Source organism: Dipteris shenzhenensis, chromosome 16 (genome assembly GCF_047967505.1).
Source record: "Dipteris shenzhenensis isolate YYH24624 ecotype China chromosome 16, Dip_SZ_1.0, whole genome shotgun sequence".
NCBI classification, from domain to species: domain Eukaryota; kingdom Viridiplantae; phylum Streptophyta; class Polypodiopsida; order Gleicheniales; family Dipteridaceae; genus Dipteris; species Dipteris shenzhenensis.
In genome coordinates, this window is record NC_141611.1 from 5,033,812 (window position 1) to 5,047,537 (window position 13,726).

At 43.0% G+C, this 13,726-nt stretch overlaps 1 protein-coding gene across 4 annotated transcripts in view; it reads left to right on the forward strand.

Moving 5' to 3' along the window:
* Nucleotides 1-13,726, forward strand: part of LOC147892445 (transglycosylase) — a 141,060-nt gene that overhangs the window by 48,693 nt on the left and 78,641 nt on the right. For all 4 annotated transcript variants that reach the window (XM_087387759.1, XM_087387760.1, XM_087387757.1 and 1 more), the window contains one exon: nt 2,736-2,821. In XM_087387759.1, coding sequence (XP_087243885.1) covers nt 2,736-2,821 — 86 coding nt within the window. The remainder of the gene's footprint in view (nt 1-2,735; nt 2,822-13,726) is intronic.

Sequence of the window (13,726 nt, forward strand, 5' to 3'; positions counted from 1 at the left end):
GGTGGGGGTCGGCAATGTATGAGGCTGCTGTGGTATAAAGCATGTGATAGAGCACTGACGGTTGTCGGTATGTGTGGTCCATTGTGGTCTCCTAGCAATGGGCATGCAATGAATAAGTGCCACTGTCACTCCCATCGACTATGCCCCCGATCTGTATATCATGGAGGGAAGGTCCCCTAGTATGATCTGTTCTTAATCCACTGGCGAGTCTGCCATGTCTCTTGCTCTGGTCCTCAGATCTGCCGTCTTCCTGAGCCTTGTTGGTTACTGTTGTTTGGCTGGGAAAACTTGGTGATCATGGAGTTGGTTGTACACCATGATCTCGCCTATGTGTTCTAAGCAAATGTTCCCTGTGTCGGACAACCTTATGGATGAACTTCACCAGGCATCTCTAATCTGGGTAGCACAAGAAACTAGATAGGGGTCTGAATTGTCTCTGAAGAGACAATGATAACGATCTCTAATCTCATAGTATACAGGGCATCTGAAAGTCAAATGCTCCTCTGACTGATCTACTGATATCACATAAAATGTAGATGCGATCCTGTTTGGGTATGCTCTCAGCCCATCCACTCTCAATGCGAAGTCAGTGTGATGGAACACAGAACTGTCCGATTGATACTTTCAAGGATTGGGGGAGATGGATCCGTTATAACCTGGTGGATCAATGAAGACTTCTGCTAGATCCATAAGTAGTGGTCTCTGTAGAAGCTGAGTTTCACGGGAAGCTCGCGAGCAATGATCTTTGTAGAAGATGAGCTTCAAGGGAAGCTCGCGAGGTGCCAACTAGGTCCTAAATGTGTACTTGCAAGAGATCCTCTCAGATAACCTGGCTTACCTCTATGTGAGCGGGATGGAGGGGGCCTTAATGTTGTACTTGAAGGGGGCTAAGCTGTCTATGTGGAGCCCCAAGCTCGTAAACCATCTACATGTACATGCATACCAGCACCTCTAGTCACCCTTAGTTGCCAAAGCCATGGATGAGGATATGGCCAACCATCACCCCATAGTGCAAGAGCCATATTGTTTGATGCGGTAGAGATACGTGATAACCTGGAACACTACATCAAGCTGTATGGGGATGCTTCGCACTAAGCCAGGCTATCAGATGTGGGACTTAAGGTTTAGTGCAGATCATCCGTGAAAGTAGGGTAACCTGAAGCATCTCAACTCGAGCCTCATCTGTCTTTGATAGGTCTGGCCCCCAACAAGGGCTACCGTACCTACCCGCTGGGCAGACCAAAGAGTCAAGGTGAAGAGTCTTGGTCCGGGGTTATCTGAAATCAGATTGAAAGCATTGCCGTTCGAGTCTAGCAAGTGCGACACATCCCCTGCTTAGTCAAGCCTGCAATGCTAGTCGCATTGTGAAGAACGACTAGAGAAAACAACCCCCAAGTATGTATAGGATGCAACCACCTCCACCGATAACCCATCTAGTGTGAAGTGCTCTTTGTGCATGGCTGCCCAGGTTGTATTGAAGATTATGACCTTGGGTTTACTAAGGCTGAGCTTCAAGTCATGTGTCTTAGGAGGAGAGTCGGACCGCGTCATCTGCGTATAGGAGAATCTAGAGCAAGGATCCCACTAGAGTAGCCATCCCCCCCTTAGAGTCCCAATGAAAGTCTCAAGCTCGTCTATACAAGGAAACAAGGTGAGATAGGCTGATGGGGAGCGGCGGGCGAGGAGGGACGGCAGGGGAACAAGGGGAGAGGAGGCGGAGGGGAGGCAGTGAGGTGGAGGAGGGCCGAGGAGGGGAGGCAGTGGTGGAGGAGGGTGAGGGGATGCAAAGAGGAGCAGGTGGGGAAGCGGAGGAGGAGCAGGTGGGGAAAGGGTAGGAGGAGCAGCAGTGAAGGAAGGGGAGGGGAGGCAGCAGGGGGAGGAGAGAGGCAGGGGCAGCAGGGAGGGAGGGGGAGGGACAGCAGCAGGGAGGGGGTGATGGGGAGGGAGCTGAAGCTCCAATGCTGTAGTATTCCACTTGGTGCATAAGTCCATAAGAGGTTGGCTAGATGAATGTAAGAGATCCCAGAAATTTCTGTAGTTTGTCATCATCATCATCTGCAAGCAAATTGAGGCTTCCAGATATGCTCCCTGTCCTATCAATGCGCCAGCCAAGCTGCTATACGAGGGCACTTAGTTTACTGAAAAGCTCATGTGAGCCATTCTATCATTCAAAAACTGAGGTGGAGATTGGTTTAGAAAAAAAGTTACGCTTTTTTTTTGGAGAAAAAAGCAAACACTATGCCTACTAAGCTTGCCACATCAGAAACAATTTGTGTGGGTGATAGGATCAGCATTGATTCAAGGGTTTATTATTGGCAATTTATTGAGTAATGGGATGATGAGCTTACTCAATGGTTTGAGGTTGGGCTTGTATTCATCTAGGAATATTATCATTTCATTAACCTGAGAGATAAGAGTGCACAGATGCATCCATACAATATTTATTCTCTAAAGGTTTTGTGAAGATGGCTTAGTACTCTTGGCGAGATTGGCTAGCTGATTGAATTTCTATGTTCTCTTCATCAAGCTATGTTCTGTTGTTTTTTATTATCTTATACAAGGTTTTTGGCTTGCCAAAATGAAAGGGACAATGGACTTCTTTTCTTGCATGAAAACTGCTTTATGTAGCTGCGCTAGATCTGCTTTTGCTATGGCAGCCTTTGAGCTTTACAATTGCAGCTGCACTCTTATGCTTCTTGTTCCTGGCCTTGTTTTCATCTATCCTTTTTAAACAGCTTGCACTATTCTGAGGGATCAAGTACGAGGCATAGCCCGCCACTTGCAGCTCTCAAAAACACCGATAATGTCAATCTTTCTTCAGGTATCGTTGATTTAAGATGATTCAGATAAAACTCTATATATGCACAAACTACTGTTCAAATCTTGAACTTCAACTAGCTTCAAAGTACTGCATTCATCGTGATCAACAGACTTTCTTCTTGAGAAGGACTCTACTTTTTTTTTTTGGGGGGGGGGGGGGGGGGGTTGAGAATGACTCTACTTTGCTGATGATAACTCCTCGAAACTTAACAAGAATATGAATACTGCTTTTGAAATTGTTTGGGATAAAAACATGGCTCTTAATTTATTTATTGAACGCATTTTTATTTCAGTGAAAGGACTTCTATTAAGTTTGAAAGATACCCCAAGAGCAAAGCTCATATTAGAAATATATCATGCAAGGCATGAGAAACAAAACACCCTAAGTGGGCAAAATATGTTCTCATAATAGATGGCTAGAAAAGCACCAAGGTTGAGGCTGAAATTGCCACCTCAACTTTGTGGTGGACTCCGAGAAATACGGGGAGCCACTCCATTCCTTGAGGAAAACCGTCCTCTGGCAGAAGCCGCCCTGGAAAGCCCCTGCATGCTCACCCAAATGGCTGTATGCAACGAAGGAAGAAATTGTTCCAAGGTTCTTGTCTTGGCAAAATCCCTTGACCACAACCTTGCAATGATATTGAGGCGCTTGACCACCACCGTTTGGATCAATGATATTGAGGCCTCCTTCCCGCGTGGGGAGAATCAAAGTCTCCAAAGCCTTCTCGGCTCTAGTGTCTTCTTAATCATCTAGCCAACTCCAGGGAAGTTTCTTATAGACCTTTTGAGATGAGTGATGCATGGCACCAAGAAGAGCAAATAAACGATGCTATGGCCTGTGGTACCTGGTAAACGACCATCACCTTGGAAGCGAGGTCAAGTTTCACTAAACTCCAAAAGAGGAGTTTTTCCTAATGCGTTCCAACACAGGAGCAACTATCTGACAAAGGTATCCCTTTGAATTCAAGTAAAACTGAAATCAATTCGGATTGTCCTCATCGCTAATCTAGAAGCCATGGGATTTGTTCCAATTGAGATGTGCACTGCTGCTAGAACAAAATAAATCCAAGGCTGCCTTGAAAGAAATGAGAATCTGTGGAGTGACATCCAAAAGAACAGCTGTGTCATCACCAAGATCACCGTCCAAGATCTCCTCATTATGTCTTAGGGAAGTTTGAGCCCAATAGTATCAACCTATATCTCAAGAAGATGCTCATTGGTAAAGCCACGAACAAATACAAGAAAGGGACAAGAGGGCATCCTTGTTGGACTGATTTAGAAATTCTCCCCCGTCTCCTCTGATAAGCACCCGGTTGTGGGATGATCTATACAAAGAAGAGACCCCTCTGATCCAAGCATCTGAAAATCTAAAACATAGAAGGGTACCGTCCAAGAAACCCAATCTACTATGTCATAAGGTTTCTTGAAATGCAAGAGTAGAATGGCTAACCTCTGGCCACTCTGTATAGCCCAATCCAAAGCCTCCCAAAATCTAAAGAAATTGTAAAAAATGCTTTGGCCATGCGCAACATTTGCATATCATGAACCAGATCTTGAAGAATGGGCTGCAAATGCAAACTGATCGCTTGGGCCAAAATCTTATAAAAGGTGCCCAAAAGAGTGATTTGCCTCCATTGGGAGACCAAATTTCTGCAACCTCCCTTTTTAATAAGATGAATGAGACCCTATGTAGTGAGTCAGGCATAGTACCAAAGTCTCGAAGGCCCTACCATGGTGGGGTAACATCGTCCCAATCATGTCCCAAAAAGCATTGAAAAAGGCGGCTGTCAATCCATTTGAGTCAAAGAAATTGCCCTTGGGAAAAGCAAGAAATGCAGTCCTGAATTCTAGATTGTGAAAGGTGCATCAAGTGAGACTCTTATGTCTGGTTTCACCAATGCTGGAATACCTTGCTAAACTCTTTGTCTGGCAGGCATTTTAGGATGTATTGAAAGACGGGAGGTGTAAAAATTAGTAGCTATGCGTAAGACAACATCATGATCTGATTGTAAAAGTCAATAAGCTATGAAACACTTTCTCCACCATGTCTCGTGCCAAGAGTAGAGAAAAAGTGTTTGTTGACTCTTCCTCCCATCTAAGTCCAAAATGACTCCCATGCATGAAAGGCTCTGATCCAAAAGAACATGTTCATGAGCCCTTGCTACAGCAAGGAGCTCCTAAATCCAAGCATCTACAGGCCGCTTATGTTCTTCCCTTTGTAGATTATTATTAGCTATTGGCCTTAGGTATGTTTAGAATGATTGAACATAAGCTGAAAACAAAAAGCGGGGAGCTGAATAGCCCGTTTTTCTTTTGGTTTCAAAAGAGATTTTGTTTGAGTATGCTTGTGCTTTCTAAGTTAGAAATGTATTTTTGCCTCTTTGTAGAAACGATACTTAAGTTTAAAGTGCCATTTAGCTTTTTATGTTTGAAATGAGAGAGAGAGAGAGAGAGAGAGAGAGAGAGAGAGAGAGAGTTTCTAGTTTTTTGAAAGATTTTGTTTCTTGACTTGCTTGTTTATTTTTGCTTAGTCACTTGCTTCGTTTCTTCTTTATTTCTTGTTTTTATTCTCTTTTGTTTTTTTGACGTATTTTAGTAAGCACTGGGTTTGCCCAAGAGACTCCGCAGGTCTATAGAAACCCAGTATAGCTGCTTATGGTTGGGCACTGACGATGCTTTCATTTTCTCTTTTATATTCTTTGTAGATTTTTGATCTTTAGAATCTAAATTTGTATGATTGGACTTATTCTAGTCTTACAAAGGTATATTATTAGCTATTGGAGGCTAATCTCCCGTTTGAGAATCTCCTATCTGCTATTACTAGCGATGAAGTGACAGAAATCACTAATACCAGAGAGGACTGCAGCCACATGTAAAGGATTTGCCTTGTATATGAACACACCCAGATCTGTAGCATTACCTGTATGAGCCCCTCCTATATACAAAGCATTCAAAATCCAGATACTAGTAGAGTGACCTCTCATGCAAGGCTCATAAACGATTTGAATCACAGGAAAGTGATATGCGGTGGAAACTCTTGGTGGAATGCTATCGAGCCACCTCTATCTAATGCCCAATCATTGACATAAATCTGTTTGACCACAAGAACATGAGCAAATAAGGCAAAGTGTGGATCATCTGTCTAAGCATTTCTGCCACTGAACTGAAAAGGAAGGCATTTTAAGCTGCTTTGTCAAGAGAGTGAATGCCACTTTCTCTTCCCCAACTTTTGTCTGAATGCAAATCCACCTTTGTGAAGTCTCCTCCAATAAACAATGAGTCTGTAATTGGGGCTCATTTGAACGCATTTGATTAAACACAAAATACAAAATGATGATTGTTAGTGTTACCATGGACTGGGGGATAGGAAGCTATTGTTACATATTTGATCAAAGATTAACGCACCCTCTAGAGTTGGTAAGAATCCATACTTTAACCTTGGAATTGTGACATCTTCGAACAATGCAAGACCAAACAAACTAAGAAAAGAAGAAAAAGGAGAAGAAGAGGAACAAGTGTAGAAGGGAGAAATGATTTGTTAGAAACATGGTGGAGAGAGAGAGATATATATGATATGATATAATATGATTGTATTAACGTCTGAGCGAGAGAGAGAGAGAGAGAGAGAGAGAGAGAGAGAGAGAGAGAGAGAGAAAGAAAGAAAGAAAGAAATTTTATTAAAGGTCCACGGAAGGCCATACATGGCCTATGGGACACAAAATCATCCGAAAGGAAAATACATCATCAACGATGCGCCAACTAGGTGGCCTCATCGTAATACCACTAAGATGCCAAAAATGGCTACAAAAATCCTAGATACAAAATGAAATGAAATAGAGTACCAAAAATGCCTAGATACAAATGTAAAATATGAAATATGAGGAACATCGTCTTCCCTAAGGGGTCTGTGATCCAAAGAAATGATGGAAGTCATGGCCATCGACCATGCCTCCTGCCATGAGTGTGAAGATCTGGGCAAGTGTCAAATGGGAGAGAGAGAGAGAGAGAGAGAGAGAGAGAGAGAGAGGGTTAGGGTGACATGATGCTCAAATGAAGACATGAAGAAGGCTTTCATTTATTCATCAAGTATGACAAGATAAGTGAGGTATTGGCCTTATATAGGCTACTCACTCACACACTAGCACCTAGTGCATATGAGATAAGTCCCATGATGACACGTGGCACTCACACATGACTCACACACATAAACTAGTACTAGATTACCTAGTACTTCACACCAACACACTCTTTGGCTATGATATCTCCAACACCCCCTTTCAGAGCAAAGAGTGTGAGACCTAACATGCAAGAGTAGACCGATCCCCCCTCCACCACAATACTGTAAAGAGCAAGTCCAACTATCCAATACCTCCCGTGTGATAGTGACTTCTTAGTCAGCTTGCAATAGGGAAGGGCAAACCAACACTCGTCACCCCCTCTTACTGTGAACTGGGTGGTCAATGCCATCAAACCAAAGTTTAAAAAAAAAAACATACAATCATTTTTGGGGGACAACCGAGGGTAGAGTACCTCTTATTGACTCCAAATACATTCACTTTAGATTGATAACTCAAGTTTGTTTCTCACCCAAACCGCTTGCCCTACCATTGTTTGGGACACACACACACACATTCACACACACACGCACACACACACACATATGTATATATATATGTGTGTGTGTGTGTGTGTGTGTGTGTATGCACACACACTTTTTTTTTTGTAAAACCAGTGTATTTATATTCTCATAAATTTACAAGATGGGAAGTCTCCAAAATGGAGAGTATCCCAAAGATCAGAAACATAAAAAGAAAAGCTCTATGCAAGAAGCATGGATATCACCCTCATGGCAGGCATCATATAAGGATTGCCGCAATGAGGCTCGGAAAGATTCATATGACTTGTGAATTTGGCGACCCAAGTATGCCAAATTATGCTCATTCCAGATTGTCCAAAGAGCCCAAAATTTGACCCATGAGAGAAATAGTGAATAGTGAGACAAGGACCTCATATATCTTCCAAATAACCAAAAATGTTTCCCAAATCTGTGGCTCGGGAAGCGGAGCCGAAGATGATCTGAAATTCTTCCAAGGAGGTTCCTAGAACACGGGCAGTGCCAAAGCAAATGAGGGACAGTCTCTGAAGGAGCTCGACATCGTAAACATGTGGATGGTGCAATATGACGTTTGGCAAGTGTGATTCCCACTGACAAAGTGCCGGTCATGCATCTCCAAAGAAAAAGTCTTTGTTTCAAAGGCATTTTACACTTCCATATTATCCGGAGATTCTTCCACCACCATGAAAGGGGCTTCCTGATATGCCACAGAGTATTAGCATATTGTTGAATCCATGGAGCAGGCTGAAGAAGCCTGTAGGCTTTGATGGAGGTCAAGACAGGCAGAGGAACAGGATGAGAGCATGTAGCAGAGGGTTGCAATTGCCAATCCATAAGCCTGTCTGTGCCAGCCACAGGAGGAACAGGGAGAAGAGGATGTAACAAAACAGCAATTTTCTTCCATATGTACCTATGATGCATTCCCAATGCATAGGAAGCAGTGGCCTGAGGAAAAGATAAGACATAGCCCTGATCATCTACCACATCATTTATGTATCTAATTCCCAATTTCATGAGATATGCCCGAACAGGTTCCTGTAAAGCAAGTGAAATGTCAAAGATGGCACTCCAATGAATACTTTCTTTCCTCATCGAGTTTGTCCTCGAGTAGTTATCGGGAGCCCATTTGACCTTAGAAAGTACTTGTTTCCAGTCAAGTATCAGAGCAGTAGAGAAAGGACAGCCAGGTATCTTCCCTACAAATCTCCCAGTGACAACCTCCCAATGATCAGTAGTCCAATGGCCATATGCCGATGTCCTCAGGTTGACACACATGGATGCTATCATACAAGTCCATGGCTGTTTTTGACGGAAAAAAGTATGGAGCATAGTCGCCTTCCTTGCAAGTACATGATATCTTATATTGAGAACATTAAGTCCACCATGCATCCTAGGAGAGCACACCAATTCCATCTTCATCAGTCTCAATGCTTTCACAGTAGTTTTTGTCCTCCATAACAGCTCGATAGCTTGAGACATAAAGGCTGAAATATCTCTGGGGGACCAATGTAACAAGGGCAAAAAGAACTGAACATAGGACATTACAATGGACTGTACTATTCTGAGCCTGACATGAAGTGGCCAAATTTCCAATATTCCAGTTTATGTTGAAGTCTTTGGAAGATCCATTTTAACTGCTGCTTCCTGGTGATATGCCATCCTATAGGATATCCCAAATGCGTGACTACATCTTTGGAATGCACCACTTGACCTGGCCAGAGAATAGAATGCCAGTCACATTGTTTCAGGGGAAGCAATTTAGATTTGTCAAAATTGACATGCAAGCCCGCTGCTAATCCATACAATGATAGGGTGGTCATAAGCATGTGAACTTCCCGGGGAGAATTTTGTGGCATAAAGAAGGAATCATCAGCATATGCTTGTGCCAAAAAAGATGCAGCCCCAGGGATTTTAAGACCAGTCATTTGTCCTGTGTTTGCAAGATGATCAAGATATATCAAGATGGGATGGGTCGCAATAGCATAGAAGAGAGCACTAAGAGGGCAGCCCTGTCTAACTGATCTCCCCAATGTCCATGACCGAGATAGATGACCCCGAAGAATGCACTGAGAAGTAGAGCCAGAATAAAGCCAATAAACTGCATTTGCTATCTTGGGACCAAAGCCCAACTTTGTCATGATTTGAGAGATAAAATCCCATTGAACAGTGTCAAATGCCTTAGCAATGTCTACCTGCAATATGAGCACATCTTGATGCGAGTACTTAGCATATTCAATTGCAGTCAATGCATTTGAGATATTGTCATGGATTTGTCTTCGTGGCACAAACCCATACTGATGAGGATGAAGGCCCGCATTCAATATCCCGTGAAGCCTATACACAATCATTTTGGCAATGAGTTTGTAAACTACATGCATCAAAGTAATAGGCCTCCAATCTAACATATGGTCACACATATGTTTTTTGGGCACAAGTTTGATTATGCCATGCTTCCAAAGGGGCAGCAAGTGATTTTCCTGCCAGGCAACATTGATCATTTGCAAAAGGACATCTTTCAAATCATCCCAAAAAGAAATATAGAATTCCACCGTAAGACCATCCCAACCAGGGGACTTGTGTTTGCTGAGGTGGGACAATGCATTATCAAGTTCTGTGTCAGTAAAAGGTCTCTCCAATGTAAGTGCATCATCCATTTCCACTATTTCAGAAACATATTGAAGAAATTCAATCCTTGCATCAATCACTTGATTTGATGGGGAACTAGGAGCAGAGAACAATTGCTGGAAGTAATTTTGGCATTCATCTTGGAGATCAGAGAAAGAGTGCGTCCAAGAGCTATCTATCTTTCTTACCCTTAGACATGAGTTTTTCTTTCGAGTAGCATGCAGGCCTTGGAAGAAGGCTTTTGATGAGAAGCCCTTATCCATGAGAGGCTTCATTCTTGCTCTAATCTGCCATTTGTGCAATTTCCTCTGATCATTGTCATTCTGTTTGATCCGAGCATGTGAAAGGGAATCATTTTCTGATTCAGAGAGAGGTCTGAAATGTGAAAATTCAGTCAATTGTTGTACTGTCATTTTTGCCCATTTAACCTCTTTCCTCCATTTGGTCATATGCCAGTTTCCATACTCCCTAATGACATTCTGTATACGAGAGACGAAACTGTCCCAAGCATAATCCATGTCCTCCTGGGCATGCAAAGGCAAGGGATGAATTGCAAGTCTGATCATTTGCTGGAAATATTGATGTCGGAGATAGGCCTGATTAACATGCAGTAATCTACTGGAAAGAGGTGGCAAATCATCCAGTGGCATACCAAGTTGCAGATTCATCCATAATGGGGCATGATCTGACAAGCCCAATGAGAAATCTATGAAGAGATGAGGGCTGAAATTTGCATATTGTTGTGGGTAAAACAAATACCATCTGTCAAGCCTTGCCCAGTACACAGTAAATGCATTATGATGAAAAGTATATCCAGGCATTGACCCTTGGAGCAGCAGCCATAGATCTTCAGCCTGCACAAAGAGAAGCATGCTATCCCATTTCTGCCTTTCGGATGATAGCATATGAGATCTTGAAGTGGTGTTATCTCTCGGCAGAGGGGAATTGTTAAAATCTCCACGGATAAATGCATTAGATCTCCATGGATATTTGCTTAAAGAATCCCATAAAGAAGCCCTCATGGCAGAGGTCTGGGAGGCATAAACTGATGCAAACTCAAGAATATCACCATTGACATTACATTGTATGACCATCCATCTGCCACTGCTGTCATTGGAGGCCAACTGAGGCTCCAGTTCATGTCTGACCATTATGCATACACCTGAGTAGGTAGTGGTACCAGCATAATATATGTCATAACCGCCAAAGTAATCATGATGGCCAGCCTTAGAGTGCTGATTATGCTCTTGCAAACAAACAACATCTGGCTGCATTTTATGTACATAATTCCAGAAAAGCCTCCACTTTGAGACATTGTAGAGGCTCTGTACATTGTATGTAAAGCACTTAAGTGTTTGATGCATGAAAGAGATATATACGGAAAGGTATAAATATGAAAACAAGATATCAGAGAGGCAAAGCCTCTGCCTGCATGGGCTGCATGCCTTCATGGTCCATGAAAGATATAACATTCTCCCCTTCTTCAGAATCACATATGGGGATGCCCTTCTTCAAAACCCCCACCCAATTTTGAAGGACAGGAGCTGAAGTGGAAGCTTGTCCTGGTGTGGGAGAAGAGGCATCCCATTGACGAGATTGAAAGGGGCGTTGCTTCAATACAACCACCTTCTTAGGCTGTTGAAAGCCATCCCTATCTGTTCCCACAGATTCCTTCATCTTCTCTTTTTCTTTTTCTTTTCCTTTTCCAGCAAATGATTGCACCTGATTGATTGGTTTGGCATTCTTTGCTCCATTTCTATTTGCTGTCTTAGCTTGCAAATTCTCATTTTTTTCCCGTGTCTGGGGTGGTAATGCATTGGGAGGGGGCTGATGTAGAACCACTGGGCATTCAGAGGCTAGGTGCCCAAACTTGTGGTAGGCAAAACAAGCTCGTGCAAACACCCCCCATTTCAGTTCAAAATACTTTTTTCCCAATTGCACTCCCTCAACTTCCAGTGCAATAGAAGGAGGGGTAGGTAAATCCGTGTCCCAGAGAATGCAGAACCTGTTGCGGTTTCCCATAGGGCGTGGAGGACAAATGACCTGTCCCAAAGTAGCAGCCAGGCCAGGCAATTCTTCGTGCATATAGTCTAGGAAATTAACAACCTCAACCCATACAGGACAATGATGTCGTATGAGACTTTGATAGTCCTTGTTTGGGGACCAAGGCATAGCATGAACCATCTGCTTCCCATAAAAGAGGGGAGAAAGCTCAAGTAAGCGCTGCTTGCATAAAGCATCTGATAAATGCACCTCATAAAAGCCTCTAGATGCAAAATATACTCCCTCTACAAAGCATCCTTCAAGGATGGACTTAATCCACTGTGCTACATCACTGGCTGCTGGGATTCTTCGTGGAAAGAAAATTATAACTGCAGTTTGAGATAATTTCCTGAGAGGATTCACGAGGGAGGGCAATTTCAATTTGTATGTGACCTCTGGAACTGGTTTGCCCCATTCGTGTCGTGACTGCTGAAAGTCATCCTTGAGGGTATCAAACACATATTGAGCTTCCATAGTAAGTTCATCATCTTGTGCTGCAGGCTGTGAAGAGCGGCGCTTAGCTTCTGCAGTTCTTTCTTTGCGAGCATATGTACTAACATCCGAACCTAAGCCATGATTGAAGGAAGATAAGGCAAGAGGGACTGTAGGGAGGAGTGGAAAATCAGAAATAAGTGAGTCACAGGAGGTTACAGAGAAGCACGAGAGCGAGAATTTGAGACTATACGGAGAGGAACTGGTTTGTACGGACAAAACCAGGCTGTACGATGGTACGGTCAGGGCTGTACGGGAAAGAGGAGATTGCACGGAAAAAAGAGCAGAGCTGTACGGGAAAGGCAGACTGTACGGGCGTGGCTGTACGGGAGAAAGCGGAAGTGTACGGAGATACAAGGGGAGCTGTATGGACGTACGGAAGAAAAGAAACTGCAGGAAAAAAAATGGCGAAGCAGAGAGGCGGGAGCTACGTGCAAAGCAGCGCAGAAGTAAGCCAACGTTGGCGTAGGAGGTCATACGGCCGTACGGAAAAACGTACGGCGGCCGTATGAACGTACGGTTAGCAGGTGCGACTGCACGGGGGCTTTGGCAAGGGTGAACAGCTCTCTCTCTCGACACACACACACTACACACACACACACACACACACACACACACACACACAGACACTTAATATATATATATGCACGCGCACACACACACACACAGACACACACACACATATCGCTTGATCTATCTCTCATTTCATAATCAAGGTGCCTCAAGAATGTAAGATTCATTATAAAAATAATTCTTATGAAGTAAATAATAATAAATGTATACGCTTTAACATCAAACGACTCTAGTTATGGAGAACTAAAAGTCAAACATAGCTAGAAATGGCTAGCGATATTGGATAAAAGTGTTGACAATGAAGATGAACATTTAGGAAATGAAAATCCTCAACCTCATCTAGTAAAGTTTCAAGAATTTATACTTGTTAAACTCTTGTTAATATAATTTCAAGATTAAAGATTCAAGGATTTTCAAGATTTACAACATTTTAGGCACCATACTGGTTAACACACTCTCATTATTAACATGATCTCATCATCACCCTCACTAATGTCATCATAACTCTCATTTTTAATGTCATCGTCATTTTTTATATTGTTTTCATCGTCATTATCA